The sequence below is a fragment of the Chiloscyllium plagiosum genome, chromosome 12 (genome assembly GCF_004010195.1).
Source record: "Chiloscyllium plagiosum isolate BGI_BamShark_2017 chromosome 12, ASM401019v2, whole genome shotgun sequence".
Lineage (NCBI taxonomy): Eukaryota > Metazoa > Chordata > Chondrichthyes > Orectolobiformes > Hemiscylliidae > Chiloscyllium > Chiloscyllium plagiosum.
This window is the reverse complement of record NC_057721.1, coordinates 85,462,607-85,479,214: the sequence shown is the minus strand read 5'-3', so window position 1 is coordinate 85,479,214 and position 16,608 is coordinate 85,462,607. Positions and strand designations below refer to the sequence as shown.

At 42.9% G+C, this 16,608-nt stretch overlaps 1 protein-coding gene across 5 annotated transcripts in view; it reads left to right on the top strand.

Annotated features, from left to right (window-relative positions):
• The first annotated feature begins 435 nt into the window (after window positions 1-435).
• Window positions 436-16,608, top strand: part of u2af1 (U2 small nuclear RNA auxiliary factor 1) — a 47,461-nt gene continuing 31,288 nt past the window's right edge. The window contains exons 1-3 of one of the 5 annotated variants that reach the window (XM_043701457.1): window positions 436-592; window positions 10,753-10,840; window positions 16,412-16,478. In XM_043701457.1, coding sequence (XP_043557392.1) covers window positions 549-592; window positions 10,753-10,840; window positions 16,412-16,478 — 199 coding nt within the window. In that variant the 5' untranslated portion in view covers window positions 436-548. Of the gene's footprint in view, window positions 593-10,752; window positions 10,841-16,411; window positions 16,479-16,608 lie in introns of those variants that run through there. The other 4 variants (XM_043701455.1, XM_043701456.1, XM_043701454.1 and 1 more) reach the window with 4 other exon arrangements.

The following is a 16,608-nucleotide window of genomic DNA, read 5'->3' as shown; positions in this document are numbered from 1 at the left end:
GATGCCAGCACTTGGCCCGTATCCCTCTAAATCTTTCCTATTAATATACCAATCCAAATGCCTTTTTAAATGTTGCAATTGTACCAGCCTCCACCACTTCCTCTGGCAGCTCATTGCGCGCACACACACACACACCACCCTCTGTGTGAAAATGTTGCCCTTTTAGGTCCCTTGTAAATTTTTCCCCTCTCACCCTAGTTGTGAAAGAACTAAACATCTTACAAATAACAGTAGGACCTTGTTTGTGGCGTGTCCCTTTCCCATTACTATTGTATATTACTACACAGTGACATAGCCCCCTTGACCATACCCACCATTCCCGAGCTCAGACCCAAGTCTCCCCGCCCATGCGAGTAGGCCTGGGCTACGTCCAAAAACATTCCAGCCAATCAGGTACCGCCGCCTTCTTGGTCACGTGCTGCCTTCCCGCCTCGTCGCCGTGATGCGCCGGTGCCTGCCGGGATTGTTTTTGTCGATGCCCCAGTGCGCGGTGACGTATCCGGAGGACGTGGTGACGGAAGGTCGGTGCGCGGGCCCAGCGGCTGAAGATGGCGGAGTATCTGGCCTCGATCTTCGGCACCGAAAAGGACAAGTGAGTGTTGCCCGATAGCGGAGCTGGGAGAATCTTCCGGGCGCTCACTCGCCCCGCCCGGCCCGGCCCGGCTCAGCTCAGCTTGTCTCGGCCTAGCACTTGGGGCAGACGGCACCAGCCTCACAGACCAGGGGCCTACACAACATGGCGGAGTGGCGAGGCATAATGGGGCCTAGGCGGAGACGGAGGCCCGGGGGAAAGACACGGGCCCGGGCGGATCCGGGATCCGGGAAAAGAGCGAGGGTTAATTGTGAAGGTGGTGTGGGGGTGGGGAAGGTACCTCAACCGGCTGTGGGAGCAGAGGCAGCAGGATCTCCCGGGGATCTGAAACCCCGAGAGGGACAAGATGTCGCCGAGTTCCCGGCAGTGAGGCTCATGATTTCGAAACTGGGGAGAGTTAACACAATCGCGATGGGCGTAATGTCTCTTTTGTGTTAAACCATAAGAAGTACGACACTCCCCTTCGAGTTTGCTCTGCCATTAATGAGAGCCATGAAGTGGAGGTGCTGGTGCTGGTGCTGGACTGGGCTGGACAAAATTTAAAATCGCACCACACCAGGTTATAGCTTTCGGACCACTGCTGCTTCATATGGCTGTGGAGCAGAATCAAAAGACACAGACATTATAGCAAAAAATTATAATGTCGTGCAACTAAAATGATAATTTGAACAAGGCAAAAGTGAGCACTGCAGATGCTGGAAATCAGAGTCTAGGTTAGTGGTGCTGGAAAAGCACAGCTGGTCGGGCAGCATCTGAGGAGCATCCCGAGCACCACTCTAATCTAGATGTAAAGAACAAAGAAAATTTACAGCCCAGGAACAGGCCCTTCGGCCCTCCAAGCCTGAGCCGATCCAAATATACTGTCTAAACCTGTCGGTCAATTTAAGACCATAAGACATAGGAGCGGAAGTAAGGCCATTCGGCCCATCGAGTCCACTCCGCCATTCAATCATGGCTGATGGGCATTTCAACTCCACTTACCCACATTCTCCCCGTAGCCCTTAATTCCTTGTGACATCAAGAATTTATCAATTTCAGCCTCGAAGGCATTTAGCGTCCCAGCCTCCACTGCACTCTGCGGCAATGAATTCCACAGGCCCACCACTCTCTGGCTGAAGAAATGTCTCCGCATTCCTGTTCTGAATTTACCCCCTCTAATTCTAAGGCTGTGTCCATAGGTCCGAGTCTCCTCGCCTAACGGAAACAAATTCCTAGTGTCCACCCTCTCCATTCCTGAAGAAGGGCCTGTGCCCGAAACGTCGAATCTCCTGTTCCCTGGATGCTGCCTGACCTGCTGTGCTGTTCCAGCAATAAAGTTTCAACTTTGATCTCCAGCATCTGCAGACCTCACTTTCTCCTCCACCCTCTCCAAGCCATGTATTATCTTGTAAGTTTCTATTAGATCTCCCCTTAATCTTCTAAACTCCAATGAATACAATCCCAGGATCCTCAGCCGTTCCTCATATGTTAGACCTACCATTCCAGGGATCTAGCATCTAAACATCTAATTTCTAAGCATCTGTATCCCTCTGCTCCCCACCTACTCATGCATCTGTCCAGGTGCATCTTAAATGAATCTACCGTGTCTGCCTCTACCACCTCTGCTGGCAACGCGTACCAAACGCCTACCACCCTCTCTGTGAAGTACTTATCACGTGTATCCCCCTTAAACTTTTCACCTCTCACCTTGAAAGCGTGACCTCTCATTATTGAATCCTTCACCCTGGGAAAAAGCTTGTCGCTATCCACCCTGTCTATACCCTTCATGATGTTGTAAACCTCAATCTCCTTTTTTCTAATGAAAATAAACCTAACCTACTCCACCTTTCTTCATAGCTAGCATCTTTCATACCAGGCAACATCCTCTTGAACCTTCTCTGCACCCTCTCGAAAGCGCCCACATCCTTTTGATAATGTGGCGACCAGAACTGTACACAGTATTCTAAATGCGGCCAAACCAACGTCTTGTACAATTTTAATATGACTTGCCAGCTCTTATTCTCAATACCCCATCCAATGAAGGCAAGCATGCTATATGCCTTCTTGACCACTCTATCCACCTGTGCAGCGATATTCAGGGTACAATGGACCTGTACTCTCAGATCTTTCTGCCCATTAACTTTTCCCAAGGGTCTTCCATTTACAGTATAATTCCCTCTATAATTAGTCTTGCCCTAAATGCAACTCCTCACATTTTTTCTGGATTGAAAAACCATCTGCCAGTTTTCCGCCAACTCTCCAGTCTATCTGTATCCTCCTGTATTCTCTAACAGCCCCTTCTGCTTTCTGCTACTCCACCAATCTTCATGTCATCTGCAAACTTGCTGACCATACCATCAGTGCCCTCTTCCAGATCATTTATGTATATTACAAACAACACTGACCCTAACACTGACCCCTGTGGAATACCACGGGTCACCTTTCTCCATTTTGAGAAACTCCTTTCAACTATTACTCTCTGTCTCCTGTTGCTTAACCAGTTCTTCATCCATCTAACTAGAACACCCTGCACACCATGTGACTTCACTTTCTCTATTAGTCTACCATGGAGAACTTTATCAAACGCCTTACTAAAGTCCATGTATATGACATCAACAGCCCTTCCTTCATCTATCAACTTGGTCACTTCCTCGAAGAACTCTATTAAGTTGGTAAGGTACGATCTCCCCTGCACAAAACCATGTTGCCTATCACTGATAAGCCCATTCTTTTCTAAATATAAATAGATCCTATCCCTCAGTACCTTTTCCACCAACTTTCCCACCACTGACGTCAGGCTCACTGGTCTGTAGTTACCTGGAATATCCCTACTACCCTTCTTTTACATGGGGACAACATGAGCAACCCCCCCCAGTCCTCCGGCACCTCACCTGTGTTTAAGGATGCCACAAAAATATCTGTCAGGGTCCCAGCTATTTCCCCTCACCTCCCTCAGCAACCTGGGATAGATCCCATCTGGTCCTGGGGATTTATCCACCTTAATAACCTCTAGCCTACCCAACACATCTTTCCTACTTATGTCAATGATCCAGACTAATAAAACTTCTATCTCGAATCTCAACATTCATCATGTTCCTCTCCTCAGTGAACACTAATAAACAAACCTAGATTGCTATTTTAGAATGGGTTGCAGGTTTTGCTTCATTAATATGTAAACCCTGAAAGTACTTTTAAATCACATTCTCAAGATAACTTAAGGTTTTTTTTTAAATTGTCATTTCAGCTCAGACAGTGCATTAAAGGTGTATGGTTAGAGTCTGCATACCAATCTTGAGTCAGACTAGTTCTATTTCAAAAGTAGGAATTTATAAAATTAAATGGATTGACTGTCTGCCTGCAGATTGTATGCTTTTTGAGCAAAATAGAATGTCTGCAAATACAATTTTGCAAATGCGAATTCACCCATAGACTTGCGTGTATATGCATGAGAGTAAGAGTTCATGTGAGGGTGTGTGTTTGCATGTGTGAGAGTCTGACGGAATATAAGTCTGTAAGAGGGGGTGTGTGTATGTGTGAGTGTAGTGGGATGGCTTCCAAGGCAGGCTTGTGATATTCGACAATGCAGAGTGGCCGAGCAGAGGCTGATAGCCATGTTCGGTACCCGTGAGGATGGCCTCAACTGGGACCTTGGGTTCATGTCACACTACAGGTGATCCCACTACAGTATACGAGTGCGCACGCACTTAATCACACTCACACGGACCCTCTCTCATACGCACACTTTCTCAAACACGTGCACACACCTCCTCGCAGGCTTATACTCTGTCACACTCACCTAGCATGTGCGCACGCAAGCACCCTTGCGCGCACACAAGTCTATGGGATGCATTTGCAGACACATTTTATTTTGCTCAAAACGCATACAATCTGCAGGCAGTCAATCGATGTAACATTTTATAAATTTCTACTTTGAAAATAAACCGGTCTGACTCAAGATTGGGATACAGACAGATTCCAATCTCACACCTTTAATGCATTGTCTGAGCAGAGATGTCACTTTTTTTTAATAAAACCTTATGTTATCTCGAGAATGTGGCTTAAAAGAAGTTCTGGGATTTACATATTAATGAACTGAAACCTGCAATCCATTCTAAGGTTTAGGTTTGTTCAATATATCATTTCAATTGAATGACACTAATCTTTTGCTATAAATTCTGTGTCTTATGATCCTGCTCCACAGCGACCTGATGAAGGAGCATTGCTCTGAAAGCTAGTACTTCCAAATAAACCTGTTGGACTATAACCTGGTGTTGTCTGATTTTTACATTAAAGAGATCATGGCTAAGTTGATTATCCTCAGCTGTCCTTTCTTGCTTTTCTCCATAATTCTTCTTTCCCTTAATCTGCTTATCTCAACCTTGGTAAATTGTAGGTCAGTGAATCTTGATTGGGGTAAAGAAATTATTGCAGAGGGTTCTTAGGGATAGGATTTACTCACATTTGGAAAAGTATGAACTTAGTTCCGATAATGTGGAGATGCCAATCTTGGACCAGGGTTGACAAAGTTAAAAATCTCACAACACCAGGTTATAATCCAATAGGTTTATTTGGAAGTGCTACCTTTTGGACCACTGTTCCTTAATCAGATTAAGACCATAAGACATAGGAGTGGAAATAAGGCTAGTCGGCCCATCAAGTCCACAATGCCGTTCAATCATGGCTGATGGGCATTTCAACGCCACTTACCTGCACTCTCCCCGTAGCCCTTAATTCCTTGCGAGCTCAAGAATTTATCAATCTCTGCCTTGAAGACATTTAACATCCTGGCCTCGACTGCGATCCGTGGCAATGAATTCCACAGGCCCACCACTCTGGCTGAAGAACTGTCTCCTCATTTCCATTCTAAACTGACCACCTCCGATTCTAAGGCTGTGCCCATGGTTCCTAGTATCCCCACCTAACAGAAACAAACTCCCAGCATTCACCTTTCTAAGCCATACATTATCTTGTAAGTTTCTATTAGATCTCCCCTCAACCTTCTAAACTCTAATGAATCCCAGGATCCTCAGCCATTCATCGTATGTTAGTCCTATCATTCCAGGGATCATCCTTGTGAATCTTCACTGAACACGCTTCAGTGGCAGTATGTCCTTCCTGACGTGGGGGGCCCAGAATTGGACACAGTATTCTAAATGGGGCTTAACCAGAGCTTTATGAACTCTTAGTAGCACATCGCTGCTTTTACATTCCAACCCTCTTGAGATAAATGACAACATTACATTTGCTTTCTTAATACAGACTCAACTTGCAAGTCAACCTTTAGAGAATCCTGGGCAAAAGTGAGGACTGCAATGCTGGAAATCACGAGTTTAGATTAGAGTGGTGCTGGAAAAGCACAGCAGGTCTGGCAGCATCCGAGGAGCAGAAAAATCGACGTTTTGGGCAAAAGCTGTCTTTAGAGAATCCTGGACTAGCACTCCCAGATCCCTTTGTACTTTGGCTTTATGAATTTTCTCACCATTTAGAAAATAGACCATGCCTGTATTCTTTTTTTCAAAGTGCAAGACCTCACATTTGCTCATATTGAATTTCATCAGCCATTTCTTGGACCACTCTCCTAAACTGTCTAAATCTTTCTGCAGCCTCCCCACCTCCTCAGAGCTACCTGCCTGTCCGCCTAACCTCGTATCATTAATGAACTCCGCCAGAATGCCCCAGTCCCCTCATACAGATCATTAATATATAAAGTGAACAGCTGCAGCTCCAGCACTGAACCCTGCGGGACACCACTTGTCACCAGCTGCCATTCAGAAAAAGAACCTTTTATCCTAACTCTGTGCCTTTTGCCAGACAGCCAATTCTCATTCCATGCCAGTAGTTCTCCTCGAACACCATAGGCCCTCGCCTTACTCAGCAGCCTCCAGTGAGGCACCTTATCAAGGGTATTTTGGAAACCTAGATAGATAACATCCACTGGGTTTCCCTGGTCTAACCTACTTGCTACCTCTTCAAAGAATTCTAATAGGTTTGTCAGGCATGACCTCCCTTTACTAAATTCATGCTGACTTATTCTCGTCTGACCCTGCACTTCCAAGAATTTAGAAATCTCACCGTTAACGATGGATTCTAAAATTTTACCATCAACCGAGGTTAGGCTAATCGGCCTATAATTTTCCATCTTTTGTTTTGATTCTTTCTTGAACAAGGGGGTTACAACAGCGATTTTTCAATCACCTGGGACTTTCCCTGACTCCAGTGATTTTTGAAAGATTACAACCAACGCGCCCGCTATTTCTTCAGCCACCTCCCTCAGAACTGTAGGATGTAGCCCATCCGGGCCAGGAGATTTATCAATTTTTAGATCTATTTTCTAGCACTTTTTCTCGTTTGTAATGGCTGCCATACTCAACTCTGCCCCTTGACTCTCCTTAATTGTTGGGATATTACTCCTGTCTTCTACTGTGAAGACTGACACAAAGTACTTATTAAGTTCTTCACCTATTTCCTTATCTCCCAGCACGAGTCTTCCAGCATCCATTTGGAGCGGCCCAATTCCTACTTTTGCCTCTCGTTTGTTTCTTATGTACTGAAAGAAACGGATACAAATTCAGTGGCCTGAAAGCTAGTACTTCCAAATAAACCTGTTGGACTATAACCTGGTCCTGTGATTTTTAGCTTATTTCCGATAGGTAGAATGGCTTTCTGTAGAGAAGGTCATGTCTCACAAACTTGATTTGAGTTTTTTGAATAATTGAAAAGATAATTGAGGAAAGGGTGGTGTACGCTGTTTGTATGTAGTTTTACATGGCTTTTACAAGGTCCCTCCTATCAGGCTGATCCAAAAGATGAAGTTACAGGGGATCTGTGGAGAATTGGTAGGATGGATACAAAACTGGCTTTGTCATAGAAGACAGAATAGCAGTGGAAAGGAGATTTTCTAATTGGTGATCTGTGACTAGTCTGTTCTGCAGTGATCAGTGCTGGGGCCCTATTGTTTGTAATATAAATGATTTGGACAAGAATGTAGATGGTGTGATTAGTAAGTTCATGGATGGTGCAAAGATTTGGGGAGCTGCAGTTAGTGAGGAGGATTACCAGAAGCTACAGCACATATGATGATCTGGAGATTTAGGCAGAGAGATGGCAGGTGGAATGAATGCATTTTTAAAAAAGGTTAAGAAAGTCATTTCACACTTTCTACACAGTGCACAGTCATCACAGTACACAAATATTGACAAAATTATACTCTGAATACTTAGAATTGAGCAGTACCATTAATGTAATACCATTAGCGTCAGCCATATGTTCTAGTGATTGGCTGATCACTTTCTGAACACCCCACGCCATCTACTTTTAACCTACCTTTGATGCAAGGATGAAGAGTTACACTTGACTTATATTTCTTGAAACTTAATGACTAAAGGGGGTGGTTTTTCTTAAGATTTATCACTAAAGGGGTCAGCAAGGGTAGATTTGGAAAAAAACGTTTTGCAATTGTGTTTGACATGGTGTGAAAATTAGAACTAACCGTGTAAAGTTTGGTGACGGTTCATGAAGAAGCAGAAGTTTGGAACTCTAATGGTATTTGATTCATGATTCATTAATTTTAAATGAGATTGCTGAACAGTTTTTAACCGTGGTATGAAAGGAATGAGGCAAAGGCAAGTATGTGGAGTTAGATCACGGGTCAGACTCTTTCTGATTGAATGGTGGAACAAGATCGACTGGGTGAATATTTGAGAGTGCAAGCTCCAATTATCTTGTGATTGCTTATAGTTAAGTTCTCCTGCTCCTTGGATGCAGCCTGACCTGCTGGGTTTTTTTTCAGCACCACACTCTAAACTCTAATCTCCAGCATCTGCAGTCCTCGCTTTCTCCTAGTAGTTAAGTTCAGCCTATGATCATTAGCAGGAAGAGGTATGGAGTCAGTAATTGAAGAACAGAATTTCTCCTGCAGTCTAAATACAGTGGCTTCAGTCTTCCCAATATTTACTGTCAAAATATTTTCTCCAATTAATCAAGAGTTTAGTAGGAGTGAACAAGATGAGACCCATCTTTAGCTCGTGTTGTCAAATGCTGATAGTTTTCTGGTGTGTAGGTGAGAAGTCATGCATTTATGAAGCATTATGGCCCCAGGACAGCCTAATACTTTTTGCTCCAAGTACATTTGAAACTAACCAGGGAAATATGCTTTCTTAATACAGAATTCTATAAGTTGAAGCTTCTATCATTGATTCTGCCTTAGTTACTTTTAAATAAAAACTTTCTAAGCGTTCACTCTTAAACAGTGGAACCATTATCTGGGGCAGGATAATCTGCTCTTAATATAAAGCAAGTTTCTGCCTTAGATATGATCACTATTTCCTGCTGGAAGTAGATAAAGCTAATCTAATTCTGATTTCTGTTGCTTTTACAAGTCACAGATTTGAAGCCAACACAGTAGCGAGACCCATTCATGTATTCCTGATGATGTGATGCTTGGATCCAATTACTATTAGCCTGCAAGGGGGCACCTATGATCAGACACAAATAAATCACCTGCTCCTCTGGTTTTGAAGGATATACTCTTTGACTGTTTTCTTAACAATTTGCTATTGCACAATGTGATTCTCCCACAGATTGAAATTTATTAGACCATTGTGTATTCCTGCTAGAGAGCTGTGGCACCTGGATGTTGCAATCTGTTCTTAAGAATGTCAAGACATACAAAATCAAACCATTTAGGAAGAGGTTTTGAGCATATGATAGAGATGCCTTGCTTACTGTATGCAGCTTCCTAATGGGGGTCCCCTGGTGAAGCAGTTGCTTGTTACTCCAATCTCCTGTGCTTGCGAGAGAACTGGCTTGAGACAATCTCCTTGTGAACCAGTCTGACTGTGAGGCCACACCTATCTATGTAATCATATGTTGTCTTGATGATGTTACTATAATAAATAGGAGAATAGGCCATTCGCCCCCTTTAGCCTGCTCTGCTATTCACTAAAATCATGACTGAACTGATCTTAACAACTTCACTTTTCCTTCTGCTTTTGCCGATCACAGCCTTGTGTATATTCAGTGAACCTTCTTCAGCTGCTGTCTGGGATGGAACATTCCAAACATTAATCAGAATCAGTCATTTTAATCAGCTTCTTAAAGGAAATGCCCTTCATTGTGAAACTGACCCCCTTATTCTACATTCTACCATGAGAGGAAGCAACCTCTATCTATCGTATCAAGCCTTTTCAGAATTGAATGTTGCAATAAAATCAATTCATTCTTTCAAATTTCAATGAGGAGAATCAAACTTGCTTAACCTGTCTTCGCAGGACAAGCACTTTACCCTAAGAATCAGCCAAGTGAATCTTGTCATTGCACGTATAGTCTGTCTTAAGACCAGACCTGTACCTAGTACTGTAGGAGTCTTCACACCTGTGCCCAGTATATTTATAAGTGGCAACAAATAAAAAGGCTTCCTGACTTTTATACACCCTCCCCCTTGCAATGGAGAGGCCTTCTTAATTGCTTACTGTCACTGTATGTTAACAGTGATGTGTAAACAAAGTAATCTGACTCTATACGCAACATTTTGCAGTCTCTGTCCATTGAAGTATTTTGGTGTATAACAAATTGAAAGCAAGAGCACAAGAGGAACAAATGGTAAGATAATGGATAGTGTCAAAGTAAGAGGCATGTAATATAGCCTAAATTAGGTTCATAGTGGAAATGAGCACACCATTTGCCGAACTTTTGCAAGAGCAAATCTCAATACTTTGTCCTATATTTATTAATCTTGGAGGCCATGATGAATTTGGAATCTGAAATTTCTTTTCAGTATCTCAAAATTCTGTCAGATGATTAATTATACTGTTTAAATTTGCAACTTGCATTTAGATGTGAAGTCACAGTGAGTGGAACCTCACCTCAAATATTGCAATCACTATAGTTCTTGCTGCTCAAACCTGTCAGAGTTTCAGCAGTTGAACTGCTGCTCCTTCAATGTCACATGCCCAAGTTGGGTACATCAGCAAGACAGACCCTCTGGCCTTATTTGGATTCATTGTATTAAAGTAAAATTTGGAGCTGTTTGAAACTTTGTGGAGTTCAATGTAAAAATAAGTGTATTTGATTGAAGGAGGGGAATCATATGGAGAATAATTCTCATTCAAATTAGAAAGCACAGATTAAAAGTTACGTTGTGACTGAATGCTGTACTGAGCAGATGTGTCCTCTTATAACAGGGTCAACTGTTCATTTTATTTTAAAATTGGAGCCTGTCGTCATGGAGATAGATGTTCTCGTTTGCACAACAAGCCAACTTTCAGTCAGGTGAGTTTGCTATGTGTTCATAATATGAAATTATGACTGTATTCAACAGCTCTCCAGGAGCTGTCACTCGTGCACATGCTAGTCAAAGGTGATGCACAATGCTTTAATGCTTTTAACAATCTTTCCCATTGCTAAGATTATTGCCGCCTCCTGTAAATCAGGACTGTTCTTATCTTTTGTGTCTGCCTACCTCCTTCTGAAATGCTGGAATCATGACTCTGGTCTACCAGTTTGCGGAAGCGTTAAACTGGTTGGGAAGTATCCAGCTTCTTGTTTTTCCTGCCAACTTATGTACTAGAGGCTAATCCAGCCTTCCTTTATGAAGCTTTTTTAAAACAAACACCTTAGGAAGAGCAGCCAGACTCCATCTATTTTCAGACAAAATTGTGCCAATGCTGCAAGCTATTGTGCTTTCTATTTTATCTATTTTATCTAATCCATCAACTACAATTTGTACTACACATGTTTATTGATGAAGAAACAGCTGCTGCGGCATAGAATCAGGTGTGCTTCCTCACTGTGTCTGTTTTGCAGAGATTCTCATCCAGCTTGCATCATGAGTACATTAACTGATGTTGACACACCTCCTCCTTTACATCTCAAATGGATGGCTCATTTTAATGTACAATTGACCAGCTTTTCAAATCTCAACACTGGGGAAACAGTTTATTTCATTTGTTTTCAGTACTGAGTATACATGTCACTATGAGGAAACAGTCTGTGTTTTGACGAATTACATTTGTCCATTGTGATATTACAGCAGACCTTCAAAGCCCTTCATGTCATGAAAACATTTTGGTTGCAGTAACGTAATGGTTCAGTGCTGATTTTTCTGCGTTGAGTTTTCAAATCCATGTTCCATTTCCCACAAATAAATACAGCTATTTCCTCATCCACAAACTATCTGCTTCCCTCAGTACCAGAAGAAGCTGTGCTGAGGACTGGCTTTGACTTTTAGTTTTGTAATGGATACTTCATTTCTCAAGTTGGCCCATGCAGAGCCTATGGAATGACCGTATTTTTCTGTCCTCCAATTGTTAAACTGGGCAGGATATTTTCTACTAAATTACTTGTTCAGATTCTGTTTGCTGTATGTAATTGGACTTCAATTTGACTTTAATTCCAATTTCAGTTTTAAAGCTAGTTTTGGTGAAGGGGCTTTACAAAATAAAACTGACCCACACATGCCCTGCAGGTTAGTATCCCCACTTATGCCATGAAGTTTCAAATGTTGGGAAGAGCAGTCCTGGTGTTGTTGAATAGCTGAATGCAAACTTAATATTGTGCTGCAAAGGATTTTTCATCAGGCAATAATTAGGTATGATTGGATGAAATGAAAATCTGAAATTCAGTTTGTTTCCTTCCTCCATATTAAAGAAAAAAAATACCAGCTCACATGATTGATATTTTTGGATAGGCCAAACCTACCCTTGCTGTTTTCCCATAGTCTTGGCTGCGTGGTTAATGAAATGAGATTGAAGTTGATTGGTAGGAGAGCTCTTGTCCCTCCCTCTTGGTTAGAAGGTCCAAGTTTAGATTCCACCTGCCCCAGGCATGTTATAACATCTGACCAGATTGCAAAGAAAAATCTAAACCTTTAACTTAGATAATCCTGACCTCTACCCATCTTTTTTGAAGTCCCAAAGCCTCCAGCACTTACTGAGTTGGTTTTTCTCTGTTGTTTTGTGCATAATACAGTTGATTTGCAGCTTGCCCTCTCTGTGGCCTTTCTGTTTAATATGAGGAACAAGGGAATTGATGTTTTGGGCATAAGCCCTTCAAGGAATAATACGTTTGGGCCAAGGGGGCTGAGAGATAAATGGGTGGAGGGTGGGGCTGTGGGGAAGGTAGCTGAGAGTCCAATAGGTAGATGAAGATGGGGATGAAAGGTAATAGGAGGGTAGAGCGATAGGTGGGAAGGAAGATGGACAGGTCGAAAGGGTGGTGCTGAGTTGGAAGGTTGGATCTGGGATAAGGTGGGGGGAGGGGAATTGGGAAACTAGTGAAATCCACATTGATCCCATGTGTTTGGCAGGTCCAATGGTGGAAGATGAGGCATTCTTCCTGGAGGAAGCAGGTGGTAAGGGTTTGGTGATGGAGGATACCCAGGACCTGCATGTCCTTGGGGGAGTGGGAGGCCTACTTGCAGATCATTTCAGATAAATCTCTGGGACACAAGCACTAAGCAATCCCACTGCCCTGTGGCTGAATACTTTAACTTCCCCCTCCCACTCTCCCCAAGGACATGCAGGTCCTGGGCTTCCTCTGTTTCCAAACCCTTACCACCCGTCGCCTGGAGGAAGAACGCCTCATCTTCCACCTTGAGACCCTCCAACCACATGGGATCAAAGTGGATTTCACCAGTTTCCTCAATTTCCTTCCCCTCACCTTATCCTAGACCCAACTTCCAACTTGGCACCGCCCTCTTGAACTGTCCTACCTGTCCATCTTCCCTTCCACCTATCTGCTCCACCCTCCTCTCTGATCTATCACTTTCACCCACACCTTCATCCACCCATCGTACTCTCAGCTCCACACATCTCTTTCCCCACCCCCCATTTCCCTGTGCCCCCTGCCCCACCCTCTCTCATTTATCTCTCAGCCCCCTTGGTCCACAAGTCTCATTCCTGATGAAGGGCTTATGCCAAAAACGCCACACTCTCAACTCTGATCTCCAAAACCTGCTGACCTCAGTTTCTCGTGTCTATTTAATACGATGAGTGATACGGCCATAGGCTAAATCTGTATCATGGGCTGAGGATTAATGCTTCAAGATGGTGGTTGTCAAATGTTCATTTGACACCAGATCAAATGTGAATTGTGAAGAGTTGAGAAACAGCTGCATTGCCCTAATAGACCTTGGTAGCTGTGTTGATGCTGAAGTTATCATGCTTTATATCAAGCACAAGCTGACACTTGGTATTTGTTTTTGTTACTTGTGCCTGTCTAGGTGCCAAGTGACACTTTTCAAATTCCCAAACATCCGCTCAAAAGATCTACATTTTGTCAGGGAACTAGTTTCATCTGTCACGAGAATGGTTTTGTTTCCTCCAGCTTTCCTTTTTACAATAACAGTCCAAGTTATGTGGAAGCTGAAGCAGTATTGCAATGGCAAATTGTCTCCCATTAAAAGTGCTGCGTCAGAGCACATCTCTATCCCGTCATAACTGCTGTTAGGGCTCATCCCTCCTGTCACATCTGCGCCATTAGGGCCCATAACTGCCTTTAGAACCCATCCCTTCTGTTGTAACTGCGGCGTTAGGGCCCGTCCCTTCCTGTAGTAACTGTGCCGTGGAGAATGCCTGAAGTGGTGGATATGACAGTTGTTTTTCCTGTTTAGCTGTTTGGTAATCTTTGGACTTAACTGTTGGTATACCTATTTTCTCCCTCCTTGATATGGTTTTAAGACAACAAATTTAATATCCTCAATCCTGGGGCCATATTAGTTACTGTTCAGGGAAATGGCTGCATCACATGGATCTTGGAGTATGGTTAGAGTGGTTAACTATGTTGATTCCCTGCAACATCCATGAGGTTACCCTTGATTGCAGCGTACGTTCCAAAGTGTCATTAAAGTGAAGTAATGTGGCATGTGTATTTGAATTTCACTTCTCATGGCATCTTCACACCACCTGTCAGAAATGTTAGTGAACCTTGTGGCCAATATTGCAATTTAGTTTTGTAATTGGCTGTTCTCAAGACCGCCATTGTCTGATTCTGTCTCTGCAATCTGTTAATCCTTTATATTAGCTTTGAGAAGCATTTCTACTTGCTGATCTCCCTTCTGTTGTGATGCTCCAAAGCATGTAAAATTTTCTGTTTCTTTCTGTACTGTTCTGCCTCTGCCACTCTTGGTCGCAGCTCAGGGGGCCTGTTTTCATTTTTAATCCTTGACCATCTCTGTCATTAGACTTGAGGAACAACAGAGTGAATACAAATGTGAACACATACATTCCACAGAAGGAAGCTGTTGCCAGTGTTCAGGAACTGTCCCTGCTCATTTTAGTTAACCCTGCACACATCAGATACTGAGACAATTCTGCTTTTTGTCCTGTTCCTGCTTAGGTACTTCAGCTGGTGTGTTTATTGCTAACTTATCAGAGGTTGTGTTCTGCATTTTCATGGGGTGCATGTGGAATTAATTGAAATCTCTGTGCACCTCTACCTCTAAGCATTTTGTTGGCTCTTTCATTGCGGGTGCTGCTTGTGATGTGTTGCTTGCTTTTTGATTCAATGAATCATTGCAGCTTTGTAATTGGAACAGATATGCAAACTCTTTGTTAAAGCTGTCATTGCATATCTATCTCCCGTTAACGTAATAATTGAGAGTAAATCTTGTCGGGCACCACTGTGCTTGGTTTGAGATGGTAGCCATTTGCACAGAGCTTTCTAATCATGCCAGCTGCTTATAACTCTGCTCCTAGGCACCAAGATATTTCCCTTTTTAAAATTGCTTATCCATGCTAAAAATTGACTAAAACGTTCCTTTCAAATTGCAGCTTCTATTTCTAGGAGCTCGACGAGCTGCTGAACAATGGAGGTTTTATTTCTACCAATTTGTTTTGCATCTAGGTGAAAATCCCTAGTTACATAGTGCAAAATCATGGAAAATGATATTGCAGTATTAACCCAGTGCTACTGGCTGTTCTGGCTACTTCAAGACAGTTAAATGTTACCACTGACAAAATGAGCATGATGAAAACTACACACCTGAAATAAATACAAGTGTCAGCAGATGTATCTCTGTCATGACATTTCTTTGTGAAACGTTTGGGTACAGGATTGATGACTGTGGGTGTTAGAAGTGAACTGGTTGACACAAATTCCATTTTGATCTCTGTGTGAGATGGAAATGCTGCTTTTGAAAAGAAAGACCGAGTTGCACATATTCCCAGCAAGGGACAGCTGTGGTTATTCCAGCTTTGTGAATTCCATCTAAGACATCGAACCTTCTTCCCATCTAATTCAGCAGCTGCCTTGTAATATGCATTCTCTCTGATTGCAGATTAAGTTGAGTTTGTGTATTGCTTTTGCTCTCAGCATGATCCCATCTGCATCCATTTCAAGAGTATAACTACTTGACTGGCTAAAACAAGTAATTTTTCAAACATGTCTCAGTTATTAAACTTGGTGACTTTTCAGCAGTAGCTCAGGTTAAGCCTGCTGGTATATTCATGCCATTTTCCCCTGATGCTGCTCGTGATAAAGGCAGTTACAGCTACTTTTAATTTTAACATAGTCATGGTGGGTGTGGAGGTCTCCACGTTTTAGTACTGAGCCTTTCCTGCACTGAATGAGAACAGGGACCAGTCTCCAAGATCACGTTGTAAAGATAGCCAAATTAAGCAACACTGGGACAAAATAACTTTGATTTCATGGCCAGTGAAAGATTTCATCCCATATTACTGACTCGCTGCTTCTCTACCTCTAGGCTGCCATGTTACATTAAGCTGTATACAGGGTAGCCTCATGAATGTAGCGTTGTTTATGATCATGTCAGAGTTCTCTCCACTCCGCAGTCCTCTCCATTATGTGCAGCAGCCAATGGGATTTCCTTTTTTTCTTCTGCAGACCATCTTGATTCAAAACATCTACCGTAATCCCCAAAATAGTGCACAGACGGCAGACGGCTCACACTGTAAGTCCCACCATTGGAGATCTGGGTTTTGGCCATTTTGTAGAGCAGTAGCTGTTGGTCTCGCCTGATTTGAGGCCAATTCATACAAAGATGAGGTGTAAACAAAACGTTGGCATTGATCCAGGGCTTG